This window comes from Procambarus clarkii, chromosome 81, assembly GCF_040958095.1.
Source record: "Procambarus clarkii isolate CNS0578487 chromosome 81, FALCON_Pclarkii_2.0, whole genome shotgun sequence".
Taxonomy (NCBI): domain Eukaryota; kingdom Metazoa; phylum Arthropoda; class Malacostraca; order Decapoda; family Cambaridae; genus Procambarus; species Procambarus clarkii.
In genome coordinates, this window is record NC_091230.1 from 19992494 (window position 1) to 20018923 (window position 26430).

Genomic DNA, 26430 nt, shown 5'->3' on the forward strand with positions numbered 1-26430 from the left:
TAATCTGTATCGAGGCTTACGCGAGCATATTTACAAATATACTTACCAATATATCAAGTGTATACTTGACCAGTGTGAGGTGCTGGCTTTGTTTGTTTGTTTGTTTGTGGTGGCTTGAGGGAGAGGGGACCAAGCCTTGAGAGGCGGTGTCTGGCACCCTCAACTGGGTGTGTGGGGGGGGGGGGGGGAGGAATACACTGAAAATCAGTGTATTCCTCCCCCACCCCCCCCACCCCCACCCACTACCCACCCCTCGCCGCCTCTCAGCTCTTTATCTACCACACCATTCCTTAGTTTCCTCCCCTTTCCAACTCTTCCACGGGGGGCTGCGCTGTACCTGTCCCCTTCTCTAATCCTTTCCTTCCCGCTGTGAGTGATCTAGAATCGGCAGCATCACCACCATTCATCTCCAGACACAAGCATCCTCCGCCTCCGCCGATATCATCCCATCTCATCTGGGAAGCTGGGCCTCGTCGACGCCCCTGTCTCAGCCTCCTCCATGTAAATAGACAGAGTTTTTTGGGGATGGAAGGGCGGGACGGGTAATGGACGGAGGTGCTCGGCTCAAATGACCTCCACGAATCAATGGTATCGGAACGTTTTACTGTAAATAAACGTTTAAACGTTATAACAATAGAACGTTTACTATAAATAAACGAAGGTATAATTTTAAACACTGATATCCATGAGTTGCCACGGGGTGGAGACAGAGAGAGAGAGAGAGAGAGAGAGAGAGAGAGAGAGAGAGAGAGAGAGAGAGAGAGAGAGAGAGAGAGCGAGAGAGAGAGAGAGAGAGAGAGAGAGAGAGAGAGAGAGAGAGAGAGAGAGAGAGAGAGAGAGAGAGAGAGAGAGCGAGAGAGAGAGAGAGAGAGAGAGAGAGAGAGAGAGAGAGAGAGAGAGAGAGAGAGAGAGAGAGAGAGAGAGAGAGCAAGAATGCACACTCTGTATCGCCGTCCGAACGCTCGGCATTTGTTTATCAGCCATTATCTGATAAAACAACTATCAGACGAAGCGAATTGAAGCTAATTGTCGTTCATTCAAGTAGTCCGAATAGTACTTTCTTCATCGGGTATCGAACCCACGTCTTGTAGGAGCTGATAGCGTGTTGAGGGCATAGCTGGGATGTTGTTCACCCTCATCTGTGTATGTTTGTGTTAGCGTGTGTGTTGTGTGGCTGTAATAATGTTTGTGTGTGTGTGGGTTTGTGTGTCTGGATTTGGTTTGGTTTGGTCTTGGTTAGGCAGGACTTGGTTAGGCAGGACTTGGTTAGGTTGGGTGTAGTTAGGTAAACGAAGCCTATTTCTAATATTACATCTGGCCTAGTAGCGGTCAACACCGTAGGACGCGAGAGATAGTATTGTCTACACACTGTCGCCACCACAGGTCACCACCACAGATCACCACCACACATCACCACCACAGGTCACCACCACAGATCACCACCACAGATCACCACCACACATCACCACACCCACCACACCAAGGTGTTTCTCAGTAGCGCTGCCACCCGCCAGTAATGCATCTCAACTTAGACATGTATACCAACGATCCGCGACACGTCGCCAATGTACACAAAATATAACACTTAGTTCGAAATGTTAAACTCCCTCCAAAAAGCATTTTGTTCTGCCTTTTGAATCTTGACTTTTCTGTTCTGACGCAGATTCGTGACCGACGGAGGCCCCAGCGAGGACAAGCTATTGCCGGGGGACCAGATCCTCATGATCAACGGTGAGGACGTGAAGAAGGCCCCCAGAGACCACGTTATCCAGTTGGTCAGGTCGTGTAAGGATAAAGTCCAGCTGACGGTCACCCAACCTCCCCTGGATAATGTAAGTCACCTCCAACTGGACTGGTGTTGCGGGGGCTAGGACTTGGGCTAGGTCAGCCAGCTGTAGCTCTCCCTCATCTGGCATGCAGGTCGGTGTTCAATCCCCGACCGTCCAAGTGGTTGGGCACCGTTCCTTTTCCCCCTCCCCATCCCATCCCAAATCCTTATCCTGACCCCTTCCCAGTGCTATATAGTCGTAATATCTTGGCGCTTTCCCCCTGATAGTTCCTTCTCCCTCATCTGGGTCTGCTGGGTTATAAATAATTAGAGGCAGGTTCTGTTTACACACACGCACAATTATTTGCTTTATTTATGTTTGATAATTGACTGGTTGACTGATCTGACTGACTTGATTCATGCATCTTTCGCCCTCTCTCCGCTTCTTAACCTAACTCCTGATTCCCCTCCCCCACTCCCCATTCGACCCCCTTCCCCATTCGACCCCTCCCCCCTCCCTGCCCTTATGACTCCCCCCCCCCCTCCCCATACCAGGCGTCATAACCAGACTGTGGGAAAGTTAATTATGGCTTGGTGGGGACGAGCGTTTTAGGAGTGGTTGTAGAGTTGTCTCGTTGGGGTAGTTGTAGGGGGGTGGTTGTAGTGGTAGTATATTGTGGTGGCTGTGAATGGATGTATAGGTGTGTACACTCATAATCCCCCCTTTGTTTATGAGGTGTGAGATGTATTTCCATAAGCTTAGCTCTAGCACTAATCTTGTCGCAAAGCTCTGTGATTTTTTTTTTTTGCTACACGAGGTTCGGATTCCAGGCCGGTGCTGCATATTCCAGTGTTGGTCTAGCCAAAGGCTGTGCACACTGGCTCGAGAAAAAGAGCCCCTGGGGTCGGGTTTCAAAACGGTGGTTTAATGTTTGTCAGCGTCTCATATGCTGATGATGTTATCGTGCTTGTGTGTGTCCCCCACCTCCCCCCCCCCCTCCCTCCCTGGTGTTAGTGTTGGAATTATATCCAAGAGCACTATTATCTCAGCTTCCCGTCTCCAAAGACGCAAGAATCTGAGCCTCCCGTCTCCAAAGACGCAAGAATCTCAGCTTCCCGTCTCCAAGGACGCAATTAGCGTCTCAGCCTTGCGTCTCCCAAGGAGGTAGACGAAACACTGTGCCAGACACCAGGTGTGTGTGTGTGTGTGTGTGTGAGGGGGCTGCGTCCCCTGCGTCTATTCTTGACCCGATGTTGTGCATTTCATCTCTCTATATTCACAACTCCTGGTTATCGTAACTCGCTGTATATTTCCACATTTCTCAATTCTTCCCTTCACCTCTCCATCTTATTTAATCCCCCCCCCCCCCCTTCCTCCCCGAGTGTTCTGCCGAAGGGAATCGAACTCCCCGCGAGGTTGTGAACCCGGTGCGCTGACCACTGCGCCACACTTGTAATGGCCCACCCCCCCTTTTTAGTTATTATTCCTTCCCCTATTTTATGATAGCGTCCACCCCCCCCCCCTTTCCCCCTCCTCTTCACGGTATAATAGTTCGTCGACTTAATTGCCTCACACCTGTAATATCCCACACACCTGTAATATTCCACACACACACCTGTAATATCCCACACACACACCTGTAATATCCCATACACACCTGTAATATCCCACACACACACCTGTAATATCCCACACACACACCTGTAATATCCCACACACACACCTGTAATATCCCACACGCACACCTGTAATATCCCACACACACACCTGTTCTCCGACGTCGGTCTTTAGGAAGAAAGTGTTGCCAACCAGATATATTGACCACTAATGAGGAAACTTTGGCAGACTCCACTAGTGTGGAGCCTGGCAACGCCCTTCCTCTCTCTCAGTAACGTCTTGCTCAGGGGAAGTTGTTGATGAGGGGTCCCCAGATCCCCAGATCCCCGGATCCCCAGGTTCCCAGATCCCCAGATCCCCAGATCCTTAGGTCACCAGATCCCCAGGTTCCCAGATCCCCAGGTTACCAGATCCCCCACGCCCCCATGTCTTGTTTTTCCACGAATGCGCCCTTTGTGGTAAGTTTTTTGGCCTTGCTGAAAGACAGAGCCCTGTCCCCTCTGGTTTGATGGTCACCATTAGACCCCCTCCAGACATCTATACTATGTGCATGTATGCTTCTGTGACGTATATAACAATTGACTCGACAAGTACAGTTGCCACTCTCAAGACTTTCTTAGCTAGTCTCTTAAGACTTTCTTAGCTAGTCTCTCAAGACTTTCTTAGCTAGTTCAACCGATTGAGAGCTGACCTTTTGCGTCTTCTCCCTTGACAGTCAGCGAGGAAGTCCGCCCTGCTGAGTGCCGCCAAGAAGCAGCGTCTCAAGTCCAACCCTTCGAGGGTGAGGTTTGCTGAGAGTGTCGACATCAACGGCTCGCCCTCGTACTCTGTAAGTTGACCATCTTAGACATTTTGGAGACACCAGTTGAGTCTCCTCTCTGGGGGCGATGTTTTTAGGCTCAGTTTAATGTGATATTTTTTGGTTATTAATACGATTGTAAGGTTGGAGTGAAGACTTAGATTTCATTACTCATGTTCCCTGGAGTTTTTTAAGACAAGTTTCTTGGAAATTCTTCAGTCAAGTTTGCCAGAGTGTTTCTTGTCAATCTATCCCACCTGGACCGACACATTCGCCCACCTGCATCAACCCTCCACCAAGCCACCTACCCACTTAACCCACCTACACCAATTCCCCCCTTCACCTAAACCGACCTACTGGCCCACCCGCAACGCCCCACCTAAACCAACCTATTCACCCACCTGCCACCAATCCCCCACCTAAACTGACCCCACACACCCACCTGCTACCAACGCCCTACCTATACCGACCCACTCACCCACCTGCACCAACCCCCCACCAAGCGACCTACCCACCTAACCCACCTACTGAGACACATCATTCTCTTCCTATCTTCTCCTCCTCCCTTCTCCCTCACTCTCATTCTAGCATCTCTTATCTCACCATCCTCGTTCTCTGATTCCTCCCCCTCTTTCTCTCTCCTCTATACCTCTCTTCCCGTCTCTCACTCTCCCCCATCTCCTCTCCCTCCCTCCCTCTTCCTCTCCTTAGCCCCCCTCTCCCCACGTCTCTTTATACAGTATATGAAGAGAGGGTGAAGAAGGGTAGGGACGCCCCGGCGGTGCCCGGGGTAGTGAAGGAGAGGTGTGCAGGGAAGGTATACCTGGTATACCTCTCAGTAACGCTTGGTATACCTCTCTCCAGGTAATATATTTTGGTGTAAAAGTAATCATCCGTTACTCCTAATGATGGAATTTATATCGTCGCGTTGTTTGCAATTGTGTACAAGCCTCTGCAGTATTGAAAGATTCACTCGCTCGTATAACAAACAAAAATCCAAACAAAATGAATCTCTGCGTTATAAGAGGATATATGACGTTGTCATATATGTATAACAGTGGTAGATCACGAAGGAAGGATTAAGACTTTTCCTTAAGTACTTTCGTGTTTAATAATACATCAACAGAAGGATGTATATAATAATACAATCCTTCTGAAGATGTATTATTAAATACGAAAGTATTTAGGGAAATTCCTGTCTTAATTTTTCCTTGGTGGTCTGACGCTGTCACATTGTTCATTACGTGTTAATTTCTTTGTGATTTACACACACACACACACACACACACACACACACACACACACACACACACACACACACACACATACACATACACATACACACACACACACACACACACACACACACACACACACACATACACATACACACACACACACACACACACACACACACACACACACAACCCAGGCCCAGGGGCCTGTAGCCTGGTGGATAGCGCGCAGGACTCGTAATTCTGTCGCGCGGGTTCGATTCCCGCACGAGGCAGAAACAAATGGGCAAAGTTTCTTTCACCCTAAGTGCCCCTGTTACCTAGCAGTAAATAGGTACCTGGGAATTAGTCAGCTGTCACGGGCTGCTTCCTGGGGTGTGTGTGTGTGTGGTGTGGGGGAAAAAAAAAAAAGGTAGTTAGTAAACAGTTGATTGACAGTTGAGAGGCGGGCCGAAAGAGCAAAACTCATCCCCCGCAAAAACACAACTAGTAAACACAACTAGTAAACACACACACACACACACACACACACACACACACACACACACACACACACACACACACACACACATATACTGCTCAATACCAAAATTCTGCTTGTACACATATTGAACTAATTCGCTCAAAGTTCCCCTCACAGCCGTCCAACTTCAGCTCGAGCGAGTCGACGACGCCGTTCATGCCGAACGTACTCAAGGTGTTCCTCGAGAACGGCCAGACCAAATCGTTCAAGTACGACTCGAGCACCACGGTGGGGGACGTGCTGGACTCCCTCCACCAGAAGCTGGGCATCAAGAGCCCGGAACACTTCTCCCTGGTGGTGGAACACGTCAAGAGCCTCAGACGGAACAAGCTCACTATACTAGACCCGAAGGAGGCGCTGTCCAGGGTGAGTGTGAGGGAGTGAGTGTGATTAGGAGTGAGGGAGAGGGTGAGGGAGGGAAGAGGGTGAGGAGGGGTGATTATTAGGCTGGAATGATGGGAGGGGAAAGGAATGTACTGAACAGCGGGAGCGATGGAAAGAGGAATGCAATCAGAGAGAAAATCATAAAACAACAATAACGCTATCCACATTACGGGGCTATTCATGCCCGTGCCACCTCTTGGGTGAATTTCTATTCATCAATCAATCGCTCTCCACAGTGAATAAGACAGAGGTTAGTAGATTATGAGTGGGGAGAGAGGAGAGATTATAGAGTCCAGCTCACGCCCTCAAAATACCGTTCATACATTCGCTTTTCCTGAAATGTCATCCCGTTCGCCATCATCCGATACAAAAACCCCGGATTAAAATTCATCTAATTTCCATTTTTTTCAGATTGCAGCTCGTCCGGGGGCTCAGCACCTGAGATGTCTTTACCGAGTGACCTTTGTGCCGCGGGATGCCTATGACCTCCTCAGAAAGGATTCCATGGCCTTCGAGTACCTCTATCTCCAGGTAAAACCTCCAGTTACTTGGAATTTCCCTTTCCTGGCGAAGAGGAGTACTGCACCCGGAGGGTTCCCCCTGCACCTCTCCTCCAGAAGCTTGTCGACGTTGTCGCGGTGTCTTGCCCCTGATCTGTGGTCCTCGGTCTCAACGCCTCAGTCTCAGGTCCTCGGTCTCTGGCCTTCGGTCTCTAGCCCTCGGTCTCTGATCACGGGTGGGAAATCCCTCTTATCTTCTAGTAATCCCTCTTATCTTATCAGTCTAGCTTCCCGTTTTGGACATAAACAGCAATGGAATACTTGCCCAAACTATCCTGGAATGATTTTGGTCTCTATATATGATACTCTCGCAGGCAGTAGCTCTTATCATCCCGTTGTAGAGTCCTCTATCATCCCTTCTTCTTCTTCTTGGGAACCCGCACGCTCACTCTTCATCTGGTCCCGTGCACTTGTCCGCGCCTGTGGGGCAGAGGTAGTCGGTGAGACAGGTGTCCCTGTGTATGCTGGTCCCATCCAGCACCTGTACCCTGCAGCTGCTAGACAAGTAGTACTCCTTAAGAAGCCATCGTGGCGTAGCTTAGGAAGGTTAGTCTGGGAGTACCGTAAACTCCTGCGCCTCCTCTACCACCTCAGGTTTCTCCTGTATCTCCTTGGCAAGTTGAAGTCCCTGGGCAAGTGGGCTCTCAGACTCAAAATAGTGGAACTTGTCATCCGGAATATCGAGTTCATAATGAGGCACTTGAAGAGGTTGAAGGCGGTAGGTGGTGCGTTCTTAAGGTGGCAGTTGGTGAGGAAACTCCTGGCGCGAGCGAGAAGGATAATGAAGAAATACTTGCGGTGGAATGTCCTCTGGAACTTGTTGAGACGCCTTCTCCGGAAGTGAGGTCTCTCAGACCCACCTGCTCCATCTCCTAATAAAAGTTTAATGTAGATTTTTTTCCAATAGAAAATTGTGGCAACCTTCCTTCTGACCCACACTTTTAAGACACATTTTTTTGTCATGTCTTAGAAATTTTAGCATGTAAATATTTGATATATCACGACCTAATCAAGTGTAAATTTGTGTAGATGGAGCCCATTGGCACCTGTTGTTACACCCACAGTAGAGAGGGTGTAGGCTGTAGTGGTTGTACACTTAGGCATGCTTAATAAAGTATAGCTTGTCATAGGCGTTTTCTTAAGGTCCCCTTCCACCACCCCTCTACCAGTAGCGTAGCTCTTGGTCTCCGCCTCGCCGCTTCTCTCATTGCTATCTCCTGCGCTTGGGGTTAACTTTGTGTAGGCCTGTGATATAGTATTTTGAAGTGGAAAATACTTGCTCCTACTGTTGTGTTCTGTATCCTGTTGGTAACTAATATATCAGTGTTCTGATGGTGTGGTGGGAATATTTTCTCGTGTTCTGATGGTGTGGTGGGAATATTTTCTTGTGTTCTGATGGTGTGGTGGGAATATTTTCTTGTGTTCTGATGGTGTGGTGGGAATATTTTCTTGTGTTCTGATGGTGTGGTGGGAATATTTTCTTGTGTTCTGATGGTGTGGTGGGAATATTTTCTTGTGTTCTGATGGTGTGGTGGTAATGTTTTCTTGTGTTCTGATGGTGTGGTAGTGATGTTTTCTTGTGTTCTGATTGTGTGATAGTGATTTTTTCTTGTGATCTGATGGTGTGGTGGTAATGTTTTCTTGTGTTCTGATGGTGTGGTAGTGATGTTTTCTTGTGTTCTGATGGTGTGGTAGTGATGTTTTCTTGTGTTCTGATGGTGTGGTAGTGATGTTTTCTTGTGTTCTGATGGTGTGATAGTAATGTTTTCTTGTGATCTGATGGTGTGGTGGTAATGTTTTCTTGTGTTCTGATGGTGTGGTAGTAATGTTTTCTTGTGTTCTGATGGTGACAATAATAATGATTTCTCTCTATTGTAATGGTGAATTATTTTTTTCACATGTTTGGCAATGTTTTCTCTGTGTGCTGATGTTTTGACACGATGTAGTTTGACCATATTATTAGTAGCTTGTTATTAGTAGTTTGACGAAACTACTAACTAATTATAACTAACTAATTAGTACTAACAAATACGAATCAACCAGGTACCTTCTGACAGTCATTTGAGGGGTTTTTGTAGAACCTTATTTTCAAAATGGTTTTTATTAAAGGTTTATTTATTTTTTATTAATATTTGTGGAACAAATATTGTTGGTTTGATGTCCATAGGGAATGGAAAGGATGGGGGAGGTAGAGGGATGGGGAGATGAAATTCAGGAAGAGGATGCGGGTGTAGAGAGAGAGGAGGTTTGAAAGTTCGGTGGCCTGTCCACCATGGGTTGACATTTTTGTATGTGTTGTTTGTTTGCGTGTGTGTTATGTTGGGTTGTCAGTACATTGGCTGGGGGGGCTAGTGTTTGTGACCTTGTTGGTGTCCTAAAGCACTAGAGCCGATGGAGTTGGCTGAAGGAGGCTAATCTTAGAAACATCAGGGTAGTTACACTTCTGCCGCCACGACAAATGGTTTTTTGGTTTTATATTTTTTTGTAGGTGTTTTATTTATTTATATATTTTTTTTTTTTTTTTTTTTTATTATAAATATTGTCGATTTGTTTTATAATATTCCTCCATGATGACATGGATACAGGATACCATTATGAAATCTATATTTTTGTAAACACGGTCAAAATAATGTGTTTTTAATTTTCATTTTAAAATTGACATTTCAGCATTTACTTCCTCTGTAACGAAGCTCTGAACTTTTTGGGTTTTATAGAAACCCAAAAGCAGAGGTACAGTGGGTTTTTTTGGGGATGAGTTTTACTCATTTTTTCCCTCCATGTCAACCCTAATTGGCAACTAAAAATATTTGAACAAATTGGTTGATAAGAATTGTATATTCACATTTTGTTATCTGAGGTTTAAAAAGAACCTTTGATAGGGGCATACGTTAGTCCAATTGCTAGTTACCATCTAAACTACATAATTGCCCAGTTTTATATCATATCAGACATTAGACAATAAAAATTATATTCGGGGTAGATTCTGTGATGTTTTTTAACACGAATCAATGAACTGTTTGATAAAATTTCACATTGAAAAAATATTTATACAGCCTTTAAGTGGGCTTGAAGTAGATATGTGGAATTATAAAGAAATTCTTGACTAAACGAAGATACTAGTCTTAGTGAATAAGGTTTAAAAGCTAGTAGCTAAACTTGAAATTAACTTAATCTGCTAAATAGATGGAATTAACAGTAACAAATCGATATTTGGTTTATTATGAAAGCAAAAAAAAAATATATGTTACAAATTGACTAAAAGTCAAATATGTCTCAACTGACTGGACATGGGGGGAGAAATACATAAGATTTAGAATGGGGGAAACCAGCCATAATTAAGATAGGAAAATACCCATAATAATGGAGGTTCCATTAAAGTTAAGACCCCCCAGGTGTGCTAGAACCACCACCACCACAACTACATCAACCACAACAACCTCCCCCCTCTCTACAACCACTCACACTAGCCCCTCCACCTGTTCCTTCTCCCATAGTGTTGTAACGACGTGATCCAAGAGCGGTTCTCCCCTGAGCTGAAGTACGACGTGGCGCTACGGCTGGCGGCGCTGCACATCCAACAACACGCCCTCACCAACAACATGTCCGCCAAGGTCTCCGTCAAAAACATCGAGTGAGTAGTTGTAGTTTTTCTAAATCATCAGAAGTAAAACGGTAAGTCCGTTTTCTTTTCCTTGCTGGTGACCGCAATGGCCCCCAGGAGGTCGGCCATGGTGATGGGTCGAGGCTCCGTGTTCCAGTACTGCCGCTGTATCTGACTGTAGCGGCGCGGCTCGCGCAAGTTGCGCACCTGCAGCAGCTCCTGTAGGCCCGAGACGGAGGCGCAGCGGACCACCTCCTTCAGGTCGGAGCCCGTGAAGCCGTTTGTCACCCTGGCCAGCTCCGCCACGTCTACGTCGGCGTCCACACGACGTCCCCGCAGCAGGATCTCCAGGATTTCCCGCCGCCCCGCCTCGTTAGGCTTAGGGATGTTGAACTGCAGCGGGAAGCGCCGCAGGACTGCGGGATCGAGCGCATGCCTGCGGTTGGTGGCGGCTAGGATGAACACCATCGCGTGCTCATCCGTCTCAAGTCCGTCCCACCGGGACAGGAAGACGGATTTGATGATCAGATCAGTGTTGCAATCCGTCTCGGCGCGGCGGCCGAGCAGCGCATCCACCTCATCGATGAAGATGATGCACGGCTGGATCTTATACGCCAGAGTGAAGATGGCGTCCGCCATCTTCTCGCTCTCCCCCAGCCACTTGTCCCGGACTTTAGACAGGTCGATAGACAGGAAATTGGAGTCTACTTCGGCCGTGATGGCCTTGGCGATGAGGGTCTTGCCGCAGCCGGGGTGGCCGTGGAGCAGGATGCCCTTGGCCGGCATGATGCCCGGGTCGTTGTCGATGTAGCGGGCGTACACCAGCGGCAGGACCAGCTGCTGCCAGATCTGGTCGAGGGCGTCGTCGCACCCGCCCACGTCCTCCCACGTGATGCCCAGCCGCCCCCGGGGCACGAGGCACGTCAGCAGCCGCGACTCGTGGCACGTGAGGCCCCTCAGCACGCTCACGTCCACCCGCAGCTGCTCGGCCAGGGGCAGCAGCTGGGCGTCCCTGGCGGCGTCCCTGGCGTCCATCGCCGTCGCCGCCTGGGGGTCGACGGCCACCACCTCCATGCACACCTTGTCGTCCTCCACCATCAGCATGTACCGGAGGAAGACGACCACCGCCGACACGAAGACGACCACCACCAGCAGCGACGCGCACGACAGCGCCAGCGCCGTCGTCGACAGCCATACTGCCGTTTTCTCCACCTTAGTCTCGCTCCCAAATATCATTACTGATAGAAATTACAACTTAATGTTTACTTTACAGAGTATTATTTTTTTTGGTAGGGCTTTGGATACGTGAACCCAGATGAGGCGTGGCCAGAGGTGGGGGGGGTTAGGGTTGTTGGGAGGGGGGGGGGGAGGGGAGTAGTTAGGGTGGTAGGGAGGGGAGGGGAGTAGTTAGGGTGGTAGGGAGGGAGGGAGGGGAGTAGTTAGGGTGGTAGGGAGGGAGGGAGGGGAGTAGTTAGGGTGGTAGGGAGGGAGGGAGGGGAGTAGTTAGGGTGGTAGGGAGGGGGGGGGAAGTAGTTATGGTGTAAGGAGGGGGGAGGAGAGTAGTTAGGGTGGTAGGGAGAGGGGAGGGGAGTAGTTAGGGGGGGAGGAGAGGGGGGGAATGGAGTAGTTAACAAAATGCGTGGAACGGCTTCAGCACAGAAGCTCTCTACAAGCTTTTCATGGAGTTAATTAATTATTTACATTAATATTTTGGGTCGGAAAAGAATGGTGTGTTAGTATGTCATTATCTCCCACGGTGTAGACAGTGGGGGGGGGGGGAGAGATGACCCTGAACCCCCCTCTGGTAATGTAAACTGAACCCTGTGTATACCCCCGTGACAGTTGACAGCTTCCTGTATACCCCGTGACAGTTGACAGCTGTCTAGCGCTGCGGCTGTTATCTTGACGGCAGCGCTGCGGCTGTTGTCTTGACGGCAGCGCTGCTGCTGTTGTATTAAGAATGTGGGTCAATGTATTAAAGGATACAGTATAGTGTAGCGGCGGTCAGCCAATGATAGTCCTTGACTCTCAGGAAAAACAAAAATCTGTGTTGATATGTTGGGCAAGATGATATCACTTGATCCATGATATCACTTGATCCATGATATCACTTGATCCATGATATCACTTGATCCATGATATCACTTGATCCGCGCAGCACAAGACGGGGGCTGAGCGGCACTGTTTGGCACTTCCCCTAGTGCCTCTATAGTGCCTCTAGTGCCTCTCCTTCCCTCCCTTTGAGTCTCTTCATTATTATTTGTACCTTGGTATCTTGTATGTTGGGATTATATCCCCTCCTCTAATCCTTCTCACCTTTAAGAAATGTTCTCTTAGTGTGTCCTCATAAATGAGCCCATTTAATTCATGCAGTAATAGTGTTGCAGATCTCTGAACTTTTACAACGTTAGTTTGTCAACTATTGTCCTTACATAGGCTGCGTCGATTGTCTTAAAAGTGCCCTTATTTAGGTGATTACCAGCGTGCCATGTGCTGGTAGTTAGGAGTGCCTCCGATTGGCACTGTGTTCCCCCCTGAAGGGAACTATCAGGGAAGGGGGGGACAGCGCCAAGCCATTACGACTATATAGCACTTGGAAGGGGGTCAGGATAAGGATTAGCGATTGGACGGAGGGGTAAAGGAATGGTGCACAACCACTTGGACGGTCGGGGGATTGAACGCCGACCTGCATGAAAGGAGACCGTCGCTCTACCGTCCAGCCCAAGTGGTTGGCATCCCCCTGAGCCGTCTCTCATTCTCATTTATTTAGTTGATACCATCAACCTCGTTTTATATTCCTCTTCAGCACCCTCTACCTCTTCCTTTCCCATCCCGACCACTTCCTCCTTTCCCTGCCCCCCTTTTTCTTCCCTTTCCCATCTCCTCCCCCTTCCTACCTCCCCTTCCCACCTCCCCTTCCCTCACTTCACTTAATAGGGGCACATTACCCTATAAATAAACAGAAAGCTTTGCTTTGTCTACCCAGCGGTTGACTCATAGCTATATACTTGCCTCTCTTCCCTCATGTTCCCGTTATCTAATTAGGGGGGACCGGTACACGTACTAGGGGGGACCGGTACACGCACTAGGGGGGACCGGTACACGTACTAGGGGGGACCGGTACACGTACTAGGGGGGACCGGTACACGTACTAGGGGGGACCGGTACATGTACTAGGGGGGACCGGTACACGCACTAGGGGGGACCGGTACACGCACTAGGGGGGACCGGTACATGTACTAAGGGGACCGGTACATGTACTAAGGGGACCGGTACATGTACTAGGGGGACCGGTACACGCACTAGGGGGGACCGGTACATGTACTAAGGGGACCGGTACATGTACTAAGGGGACCGGTACATGTACTAGGGGGACCGGTACACGCACTAGGGGGGACCGGTACACGCACTAGGGGGGACCGGTACATGTACTAAGGGGACCGGTACATGTACTAAGGGGACCGGTACATGTACTAAGGGGACCGGTACATGTACTAAGGGGACCGGTACATGTACTAGGGGGGACCGGTACACGCACTAGGGGGGACCGGTACACGCACTAGGGGGGACCGGTACATGTACTAAGGGGACCGGTACATGTACTAAGGGGACCGGTACATGTACTAGGGGGACCGGTACACGCACTAGGGGGGACCGGTACATGTACTAAGGGGACCGGTACATGTACTAAGGGGACCGGTACACGTACTAGGGGGGACCGGTACACGCACTAGGGGGGACCGGTACACGCACTAGGGGGGACCGGTACATGTACTAAGGGGACCGGTACATGTACTAAGGGGACCGGTACATGTACTAGGGGGACCGGTACACGTACCAGGGGATCGGTACACGTACCGACCAGACGTACAACCCCCGCTGTAGACGCATCATCCCCGCCTTTAGTCAGAAGCTGAAGGGAAGGGGGGGGGGATAGTTCATTCATCCTTACACGCCTTAGACATGGATCAGTTTCATGGAGATAATTAGAAATTCCCAGCCATTGTTAATTAATAACGACCATTAGAACAACGTTGACCAGACCACACACTAGAAAATGAAGGGACGACGACGTTTCGGTCCGTCCTGGACCATTCTCAAGTCTACAATCGACTTGAGAATGGTCCAGGACGGACCGAAGCCTAGTCGTCCCTTCATTTTCTAGTGTGTGGTCTAGGGAGCCGGTCGGCCGAGCGGACAGCACGCAGGACTTGTGATCCTGTGGTCCCGGGTTCAATCCCGGACGTCGGCGAGAAACAATGGGCAGAATTTCTTTCACCCTATGCGCCTGTTACCTAGCAGTAAAATAGGTACCTGGGTGTTAGTCAGCTGTCACGGGCTGCTTCCTGGGGGGGGGGTGGAGGCCTGGTCGAGGACCGGGCCGCGGGGACACTACAAAGCCCCGAAATCATCTCAAGATAACCTGGTCACCATATTTCAGCCACGTAATTGTGACTCATCATCTACATTAGAACAACAACCATTTCACATTTAATGTAGAGTTAAAACATTAACCTAACCAACCTAATTAGCTTAAGTAGAAAAAATGAGAAGTTAACCCCATCCTCCTGTACTTGAAAAAGTCAGGAAATGCTGTTGTTACCTCTGGCTGGTGGGAGACAGGGAGTTGTTGCTGCTGGTGTTATGTTGCAACGTCTCGCTTGCAACATCTGGATGTCGTATGTGTCTGCTCGACTTATCCATAGTCTTTTTTTGACTAAATGTATATATGATTTTTTTTTTGCAGCAGCAGCGTGCGCCCATTCTTCCAACGACACATGGAAGATTTTAAAGATTTTTTTTTGGCTTGCCGGTGTGAAAACAAATACAATAGGGGCTGGTGGCTGAGTGGACAGCGCTCTAGACTCGTGGTCCTAGGGACCGGTGTTCGATCCCTGGCGCCGGCGGAAAAACATATGGGGCAGAATTTAATTCACTCTGATGCGCCTGTTACCTAGCAGGAAATAGGTACCTGGGAGTTAGACAGCTGCTACGGGCTGCTTCCTGTGTGTGTGTGTGTGTGTGTGTGTGTGTGTGTGTGTGTGTGTGTGTGTGTGTGTGTGTGTGTGTGTGTGTGTGTGTGTGTGTGTGTGAAAAATAATAGTAACAGTTGATTGATTGTCAGTTGAGAGGCGGGACCATAGAGCCGAAGCTCAATCCCCGCAAGCACAACTAGACGAGTACACTCACACCAACTCACACACTAATGACCCATCAAGGAATCGAACCTAGGCCGCCAGGATCTCCGCCACTGACCGCCCGGTGTTGTAACCACTAGACCAGCGACTGTGTAAAAGCGTTGGGAAGCCCTGGGACCCGCATGCATCCAGCCCCCGGCAACACTCGTGGCGTGATCCAGCCAATACTACCACCACCACCACCACTACTACTACTACTACTACTACTACTATTCGTAGTAGTTTTGGTTGTGTTATCAATTCAATAAGTAACAGGCGTTATTGTTGATGTAATTATTGGATATATATCAGTAGTACTATTTTCCAAGGGGTGGTGTTGAATATAATTACTGTACTTGTGTTAGTGAGAACTACCGAATATTTATCCCCCCTCCCCCCCCCCATGCACTTATCTTCTCTACCCCCTCCCCCCCCCCACCCTCATCCCTTCCCTTTTTTTTCTCCCCTTCCCAGTTCACTCTTCCTTCTTCATCACACCCCCCCCCTGTCTTCCGCCACTCCCCTATCTTCCCCTACCCCCTATCTTCCCCCCCCCCCTCCCCATATCTTCCCCTCTCCCCCTATCTTCCCTCACCCCCCTGTCTTCCCCACCCCCTCCATCTTCCAAGGATCGGGTAGGCAGGGTGCCCCCTCCCTCCCCCCCCATGAGAGCCATTCCCCCTCCCCCCCTAACCTCCCCTCCTCCCCCCCATCTCTGCCCCATCAACAAACAGGGGCACTTGTGTTGCTGGGGGAAGGAGGGGGGCTGGGTATCCTGCCAGCCATGCCCGTCAACACCCCCCCCCCCCTCCCTCCCACTCCCCCCCCCCCCACTTATTATACCCTTGACGGGATGGGTTACGAGTTGTGTAGCCTACTTTGGGTGCGTTGATTGGTGATTTGAGATTGAGTAACTGTCTAACGTGTGTGTGTGTGTGTGTGTGTGTGTGTGTGTGTGTGTGTGTGTGTGTGTGTGTGTGTGTGTGTGTGTGTGTGTGTGTGTGTGTGTGTGTGTGTGGTGGCTTGTGTTGTGTGTGTGTTTTAAGTTGCTTGCTATTTATTGTGTTTTTTTTAAACATTGTGTTGCATTTCAGGAGAGATTGTGGCTTAGAACGCTTCGTACCGTCGTCTCTAGTCGACTCCATGAAGCGTAAGGAGCTCCGAAAACTCTTATCCCACTTCTTGAAAATCAATAGTAATTTAACTACGCCGGGACAAAAACAATTAACGGCGTTGCAAGCAAAGCTCCACTACCTCAAGATCATCTCCGAGCTCCCGTCTTACGGCGCCAAGTGCTTCTCCACAAATCTCAAGGTAAGAATGGAAACCTTTTGTCTCCCTCGTGTTAAAATATTTGGTCGGGATTGTGTGCAGTGACGCTTATGAATTAGCGAGGGAAAATTCAGCTTGGTATCCCCTGAAAATCAGAAATACTTCGTTTTCTATCAGATTATTGGGATTTAAGAAAACGATATTTTGTGTATGGGTAACCATAGAAATTCTTCATTTTTGTTGTTCAAGTGTAATATTATTTTTTTCATATTCTCACATGTATTAAAATAATTAGTTTTAAATAGATAAAAGTTAAAAACATTAATGAAGTTGAACTTTAATCAGATATATAAATTATTTTAGAGTGAAATGTTTGACCTCATATAGAATTGTTGAAAAGTCGACCGTATCAGAGGAAGTATTTACCTGATTTTACCTGAGAACCAACATCTCTCTAGTGGCCTCAGGAAGCCGGCTGCTTGTCAAAACTTCCTCATCCCCCCCCCCCCTTCCTTTTTTTCTGAGGATTTTTCAAGTTGGATTTCGAAAAGCAGTAGCAGACGCAAACAATTGTTTACTTCTTCGACGGGTAGGCGGTTCCCTGGGTTTATAACCCTATAGATGAAAAAAACATCTGTTTTTTTGTCCCACAGGATCTCATTAGCATTAAACAAGGAGTATATATATATATATATATATATATATATATATATATACTCCTTGTTATATATATATATATATATATATATATATATATATATATATATATATATATAAATATATATATATATATAAATATATATATATAAATATATATATATAAATATATATATATAAATATATATATATATAAATATATATATATAAATATATATATATATATATATATATATATACATATATATACATATATATACATATATATATACATATATATATACATATATATATACATATATATATACATATATATATACATATATATATATACATATATATATATACATATATATATATACATATATATATATACATATATATATATATATATATATATATATATATATATATATATATATATATATATATATATATATATATATATATATATATATATATATCTTGGTGTGTATATATGGACTAAGAGGTGACCTTATTGCTGCACTATGCTTAAGGTCAGAAGGCATAAATATCCCTCCAGAGGATGATAGAGCCTCTATCCCTCCAGAGGATGATAGAGCCTCTATCCCTCCAGAGGATGATAGAGCCTCTATCCCTCCAGAGGATGATAGAGCCTCTGTCCCTCCAGAGGATGATAGAGCCTCTATCCCTCCAGAGGATGATAGAGCCTCTATCCCTCCAGAGGATGATAGAGCCTCTATCCCTCCAGAGGATGATAGAGCCTCTATCCCTCCAGAGGATGATAGAGCCTCTATCCCTCCAGAGGATGATAGAGCCTCTATCCCTCCAGAGGATGATAGAGCCTCTCAGCGCAAAACCAAACATTCCCTTGAAGAATTCATTAGCTTCTAAGCCCTCACCCAAGCCACATATTGTGCATGTATATTACTAAATATATTAAATAAATCACTTGGCCTGATTTCTCGTGCAATGGATATTTTGCATGCAATTGTCACTGCAATCTTAAAGAAAGGCGTTACAGACCAATCATCTAGCCTCATTCACGTATAAATTCATGGAAAGAATTCCAATACTATAAATCATTTTCCATCTCACTCTGCGCAGTCTCGGTAGGGGGGGGGGGGGGGGAAGACTTTATAACATGGTTTTGTCAAAAATAAATCCTGCTGACCGAACCTGATCACATTTTCAGAAACGGGATCCAACACAGACAGAGAACTATCAATAAACCACCCAGGCTAAGGGCTTTAGAGAATTCAATCCCCTATATTTTCGATATACCTCCATCTCTATACCCTATACCCCCCCCCCCCCCCGTCCATGGCCTGGCGATGTAATATACTAGAACTATGACCAGGGTTGTTCCACCCCCCCCAACTACCCTGTTTCTACTAACTATAAGCAGAGAAGCTAACAAGTCCAACTAGATAATGGGGATTCCGAACTCGTTCATCAGAATCTGTAAACACAGCACCCGGGCTGGACGGTAGAGCGACGGTCTCACTTCATGCAGGTCGGCGTTCAATTCCCGACCGTCCAAGTGGTTGGGCAACCATTCCTTTCCCCCTCCCGTCCCATCCCAAATCCTTATCCTGACCCCTTCTCAGTGCTATATAGTCGTAATGGCTTAGTGCTTTTCCCTCGTCAATCCCTCCCCCCCTTTCACCCTCCCCCCACCAACTATCTATCAACTGTGGTTGATGAGATCACCAGCCTGATCCTCCTGTTTAGTTAGTACTTATAGTAACGATGAGGACCAAAGTACATATATATGGCGTAATGGACAACTGGAAAAGTCGACCTCGTTACTATGGAATTTAGACAAACCGCGGAAAAGGTTGTCATATTTACATTCTGGAGAAGGTACCTTCGTCAGGAGACGGTACACTTGAAGATAAGGCTGCTTGAAGACTTCTCCTTTGTGCTCACACCTTAAGAGGCGGTGTTCCAGAGAGAGAATGATGTGGAATAAAGTTAGACCCCAAAAATCATTTTATTCATTATATATATTTGGTTAAAATTTTTACATTTCTCTTACCTATCTTCTCTTACCTAAGGGAGCCGGTCGGCCGAGCGGACAGCACACTGGGCTTGTGATCCTGTGGTCCTGGGTTCGATCCCAGGCGCCGGCGAGAAACAATGAGCAGGGTTTCTTTCACCCTATGCCCCTGTTACCTAGCAGTAAAATAGGTACCTGGGTGTTAGTCAGCTGTCACAGGCTGCTTCCTGGGAGTGGAGGCCTGGTCGAGGACCGGGCCGCGGGGACACTAAAGCCCCGAAATCATCTCAAGATAACCTCAAGATATACCTTAAGATTACATGTTTTACCGCACAAACAGTTTGCCACCACATTAGATAAACATGGACACGTGCTCAGAATAACTTTACATATATATTAAACAACAACATTTAAACTTAATCCCATTCTGAAAGGTCCAGCTCCACATCACTCGACAAAACTGTTTATTGAGACTTGAGGTCGATCTCGAACCATTGTTTATGTGACGACTTATATTGCATTTTGTAACTAGCTCATCAAGATTGTAACTTGCTTAGCTAAATGAATTGTGGGCTTCAGTCCCTCAGCCCATTATGTGCCTCTGTAAACCCTTTCCCCTACCGCCCACAAGATGGGTATGGGGTGCATAATAAATGAACTAAACTAACTGAGTGAATAATAACATCATCCAGTTAAATTGAAGTGTGTATTTATCATATATTTGTAAACTATTTTAGTATGCCCTGTGAACCTCAAGTTAAGACGTTGACTCTCCTTCTTCTTCAGGACACCAACATGGAAACTGTGATATTGATAAGTCCAAGATTTGGGATCAGTCAAATTACGGGCATCAGAAATAGCATGGTAAGTAACCTCTTGGTCTGTAGATTGCATGATCTGAATCCTTATTTCTAAATATTACAGAGTTATTATTATTGTTATCTTGACCCCATGTTCTTTCTTGGGCTCAAATTGTACACATATAATTGTTAATTAATAAGCTATAATTATTAGGGGATAAAAAACTCACACCTTCCTGTAGTCCTGTAGTTAAATTGACTGTTTTTTTCTCCAAAGAAAGAGCAGTTGATACGTGTTTGGGCTTCATTCTTTATGTAACCAGGTCAAATTAAACTTCATATATGCAGTATTAAGGTTTTTGTTACATTGTGAATTTCGGAACAATGCCGGGAATACCATTTTAAATATGAAATTTCTTTAAGTCTATATATATTTTTCCATGTATAAATGGAAGAACTAATTGAATTGAATTTAAAGCAAATCGTCCTGTGCAATACCCTATAAAAATCAGCAGAAATATTAATAATAATAAGAGAACTCACAGTAACGTGATGTATTAATAAACAAATTCAAAAGGGTCTTGATGGGGATTCGAACCTGTGTTCTGGGTGTTCACAGACACGAACAGTAGTCAACTGTACCACGGAACGGTATAAATATTGCAACCTGGAGTGCTACTGACCCCACGAGGCTCCCCAGGCTTCCACTGAAGCCTAACCAGCAGGGAGTGAGGGCAGGGGGACGAGGGGAGTGAGGGCAGGGGGACGAGGGGAGTCCCAAATATAACCCAACACTCCCTCGGGAAGAGATGCTCTCTTGTCTCCCAGTTGTTATGGATCATTATTCATTGTCAGAGAATGCGATTTTCGGCTCTAAAGGAACGCGAGAATGTTACTGTGATATCACGTCATAAGAGATAGAAGGGGAGAGACGGGAATCTATAGACTCTGCCAAAGATAGACAGACAGACAGACAGACAGACAGACAGACAGACGCACAGATGTGTGAATTAATGTGGTTTACCGTCTCGAGTGACAGATGTGATCAAAAATGCTCGGGGTGAGCCTTGGATGCTTTGATCTCACGCACTGACAGCAGTGTTCATCAAAGCTCCGCTTGAAGGGTGACAAAGGGGCTTTTAAAGGGAATGTCAGAGATGAGTTCTGGGAGTTCTGAGAGTTCTGCGAAGTTCTGAGAGTTCTGCGAAGTTCTGGGGAGTCGTTGGAGAGGCACAGCACCTGTATCAAAGGTAATGAAAGTAGGCTATGAAAGGTGTGGAGGAGAGGTACGATTGCGAAAGCAGGCATAGGTCGGGTTTCTGAAAATGCAGAGGAAGGTAGAGAGGCGGAGGAAATAGAAGAGGGAGATTTCAAGGGACAAAAAATATGGGTGTCTGAGAGATTTCCGGACTTGATCCCTTTGTCCCCCTTCCTCCCGCCCCTCCCGGCAGAGATTGTCTGCCCCTCTCCTTTGGGCCCACATTCTGGAGATGTTGGACAATGGGATGATTCGGGTGGCCTGGTCCAGTCCTGCCTATTCTTCGTGGTGAAGGTGAATTCACCGAAGAAGAGACTGAACCTTGTACAAGGTCTCCATCTTTCCCCGATCCTTCTGCGCGACCACTATGACTGTGGTCCTGTAGGTGACTGTAGGCCAGACATTGGACATGTTCCTGGATCTCCAGGAACACCTATTAGCATGTCCGTGTCCATGAGAGATTCAGAGGTGCCAGGTCAGTCACATCTACCATTTAAGGGCGTTCCATTCCAGGCTCTCCAGGGTGTATTTTTTTCAGGAGTACTCCCTATCAGGCCCTTAGCCTCTGGCTGGTCCGCTAAGTATTACCTACTTCAGTCATAGACGGCGGATGAGTACTTCAATAAGGTTATGTCCAACGTCTTTAACTTCCTGGATGCTGCATCAGGATCATCATCTCTCGAGGATCAGTATTTTGCCTTAACTTTGCGGCTGGTTGCTTTGTCACGTTCAGTCTCTAGCTTTACCTGCTAGCCACGGATTCTGCGTTGGCTCTGATGTGCAAGTTTGGTTTTCTAGACAATGATCTGAATTCCCAGCTCTGGCCTTTGTGAAATTTGATTTGGCCGGTATTCAGAGGACCCTCACGAGCCACTTCAAGTGAACCATTGTCCAGGTACTAGGCAAGTCTGGTTGCAAGTGTCGGTTTTCTACGCCGTCACGCTTGAAGGCGGTTCAGGAATCACTTTGTGCCACTTTGTGCAGGCTCCCTTAATGGTCTTGAGGGATCTGTCTTTCCAAGCTGGAGAGAGAGTGAGTCGTTAGCCATGTGATCTTACTATCTTGAGATCAATTCAGACCTGCGTTCCAGGGCCTGCGTTCCAGAGCCTGCGTTCCAGAATCTGCGTTCCAGAATCTGCGTTCCAGGGCCTGTGTTCCAGGGCTTGCGTTCCAGGATCTGCGTTCCAGGATCTGCGTTCCAGGACCTGCGTTCCAGAACCTGCGTTCCAGGGCCTGCGTTCCAGGGCCTGCGTTCCAGGACCTGCGTTCCAGGGCCTGCGTTCCAGGGCCTGCGTTCCAGGGCTTGCGTTCCAGGATCTGCGTTCCAGGGCTTGCGTTCCAGGATCTGCGTTCCAGGACCTGCGTTCCAGAACTTGCGTTCCAGGACCTGCATTCCAGGTTATATTTTTGCCAGTTTGATGCATGTCTCCGATGTTACTTTAAGAGCGGCTTGTGGTCCAAACCTCGCCCAGATTCTTATCTTTTTTCTGATACATTTCAAAATTTTCATTTCCGATGTCGGGGACAGGAAGCCTTTATTTAGGCTTATCGAGGTCCCCGACGAGATGCAGCCCACAACAGTTGTTTAACTCCTGGGGTGCATATTTACTGTTAGGTGAATAGAGGCATCAGGTGAAAGAATAGGAGCCCAGCCTTTCTGTCCCGCCTGGGATCCTCGATTTTGTGTTGGGGACGTAGACTACTATACTACAGGATCCAGTAAACCAAACACACACACACTGAATTGGAGAAGGTTCAGAGGTTTGCCACCAGACTAGTACTGGAACTGAGGGGCATGAGCTATGAGGAGAGACTACGGGAATCAAACCTCACGTCGCTGGAAGACAGAAGAGTTGGGGGAGAGGGACATAATCACCACATACAAGATTCTCAAGGGACTTCAAAGGGTAGACAAAGACAGTTTATTTAACACAAGGGGCACACGCACTAGGCGACACAGGTGGAAACTGAGTACCCAAATGAGGCACAGAGACATCAGAGAGAATTTTTTTTAGAGTCAGAGTTGTTAATAAATGGAATGTATTAGGAAGTGATGTGGTGGAGGCTGACTCCATACACAGTTTCAAATGTAGATATGATAGAGCCCATTAAGCTCAGGAACCTGTTCACCAGTTGATTGACAGTTGAGAGGCGGGACCAAAGAGCCGACGCTCAACCCCCGCAAGCACAACTAGATGGGTACTCATGTACTCTCTGTGCTACATAGCCTTTCCGACTTGGTGCCTTCTTTTGATAATTACTTAGTTCACTTACTCTCTCTGCTCAAAACGCCACCGAAAACAAATCCCTGATTTCAGACTGAATACAAATCACAGGGAGTAGCTGTAGGAGTTAATATTTCTTAATCCTTGCACTGCTCACCTATTTTCGGCAAAAACGTCTTGGTGCAATTGACAAGGACATATTTTTGTTATTTTTACAAATGTTCAGGTAAATTTAATGTCAAAATGTTTCCAAAGTTAAATATTTCCATTTCAAAACACAAATAGTAATGAAAACATTAAAAAACATTAAAATATAGCCAAATTAAAAAACAAAAAGCACAACTCTCTGAGCGCCTAAAGGCGCTTTGCGCAGTGCAGTGGTTAAAGAGAAGTAATGTGGCCGACCACGACCGGCCTATTAGTCACATACCACCCATGTGTCTTCTTGCAAAGTTTAGTGAGGCTAGCCCCTAGCGTCTGACCTCCAACCTTGGCCAAAGACAGGCATTCTCTTATTTTTTAAAAGGTAAAGTTAGATATATATATATAGATAACCCCTAAGCCCCGATTTTCCAGCTATCGGTGGGTTAATGGAAATGACTTGTTAGTTCGTGTTTATCATAATTGATTATAAAAGTGTATTTTTTTATGATAATAGCGATAATAGCAAGCAGCCACCCTCCTGGGACCCTGCCTGTGTGGACACCTCCTGCTGTTGCGTTGTGCAGGGCCTCACCTGGGCACGTTTGGTACCCACACGGGGTATAGGGTGAAGGGTGGGGCTGAGGTCTTCAAGTACCTTACCTTGAGGTGCTTCCGGGGCTTAGTGTCCCCGCGGACCGGTCGTCGACCAGGCCTCCTGGTTGCTGAACTGATCAACCAGGCTGTTAGACGCGGCTGTATCGTATCGTACAGGTCTGGGCTGTACAGTTTGTTTGTGGTTTCTAATTGACAAAAGGTTTAAGTTGATTACGGTTTCTAGAAGTGAAACTTTAGAGGTGAGGGCTGGGCTGGTGAGGGGTGAGGGTTAAGCAGGAGGCCGGTCAGGGATTAGTGAGAGTTGAGGACTGAACAGGTGAGGGCTGAGGTCTGGCTCGGGACTCCCCAGCACTACCGCTAAGAAAAGCTCCAAGACGTGCTTTTATGTACAAAAAAAAGGGGCGAGTATTTCTGGAGGGCCTCGACGCCTGCTGTTGAGTGCAGCCGCTGGTGCTCTGGTGGGCCCTCATGTGTCAAGATGGTCGACCATCCCATTAACCCGGCGAGGGGTCGCGGGCCTTCGGGCTCCTCCCGCGTTCCTCGCCCAATAACCTCACGCCCACCCCCCTCACACACGCCCACCCCCTCACCCCTCACGCCCACTCCCCTCTCGCAGGTTGAGCTGCGTCATGTCCGTTTCCGACCCAGTCTGCCCCGGCAGACCACTCCACAATACCCTGCCAGTAAGCACGTGACCTCTTCGCCACGACCAAAGTGAACACGTTCATGAATAATTTAGACAAGCCGCTGCAGGAGGTACCTGGCCAACCAGGCTGGAGAGGTTGTGAGTCTAGCCATAGAGCTCCCAGAACCCACTCCAGGTGTCCTCAAGGTATAGATGAGATGCGAACCCTTAGCAATACGGGGATGATTCGACCACTTATAGTGGCAACTTCGGGGGACGACCATTCTCGTTAGCGACGGAAACGACTCGGCGTGATTTCTTAATGGTCAGCTGGTGGGGGGGGGGTCGTCAGGGAGCCTGGCTACCGGGGATTGGTGACAACTGGCGTTGTCCGCCAATCAGCTGCTCCGAAGGACAAGATTCGACCCTACTTCGACAACCTCGTTTGGAAGAGATTCTTGTATTGATAGTGGTACTTCCTCCTCCCCCCCCCCTCTCTCTCTGTCTGTCTGTTTGTCTCTGTACCTTTGTTTGCTGGTCTGTATCACTGTCTGTCTCTCTGTTTCTCTTTCTCTGTATATTTATCTTTGTATCTCTCTCTCTTTCTCTCGTGTGTGTGTGTGTGTGTACTCACAAATAGGTAAGAGGACACACACACACACATGATGTACACCGTTACTGTGCCTTTGGGATGTACGGTGCAGCAAGGGGCGACTCAGCGTGAGATGAGGTGAGGCCGCTCGCGGGAGGTAGATGTAAGAGTGACTTATGGACAGCATCCAAGGCTGCTGGAAGAGGTCTATGGGGGTGAGGGGCGCGTTGGTAGGCCTACTGGGTAGTCGGGCGGCCTCCATGGTAGGCCTAGGGAGTAGTAAGGGTTGGGGAAGGTTAATTATCTTGATTGCGTGCGTGTGTGTGTGTGTGATGGTGTGGTGGAAGTTGGTTGCAAGGGTGTTGTGGTGGTAGGGGGCGTGTGTGGTGGTGGGGGCGTGTGGTGGAGAGGGCGTGGGCGGAACGAGGGTTGTGCTAACACTCCACACGAGGACCAGCATACTGACTCTCTCCCTCAGACTCATTCTTCGTCAGCAACGCTATAGTCCTCAAGGACCTGCTTACACAGAGCGCTCTCCTCTTCCTCTATACCTCTCTTTCCTTCTCTGTCTCTTCCCTCCTCCTCTTACCATC

The 26430-nt window shown here is 47.5% G+C and overlaps 1 protein-coding gene across 1 annotated transcript in view; it reads left to right on the forward strand.

Moving 5' to 3' along the window:
* Positions 1 to 26430, forward strand: part of LOC123748939 (serine-rich adhesin for platelets) — a 357404-nt gene that overhangs the window by 142060 nt on the left and 188914 nt on the right. Inside the window, 7 exon segments of the mRNA XM_069315267.1 lie at positions 1664 to 1832; positions 4102 to 4215; positions 6061 to 6309; positions 6739 to 6858; positions 10382 to 10518; positions 16760 to 16979; positions 20365 to 20442. Coding sequence (XP_069171368.1) covers positions 1664 to 1832; positions 4102 to 4215; positions 6061 to 6309; positions 6739 to 6858; positions 10382 to 10518; positions 16760 to 16979; positions 20365 to 20442 — 1087 coding nt within the window.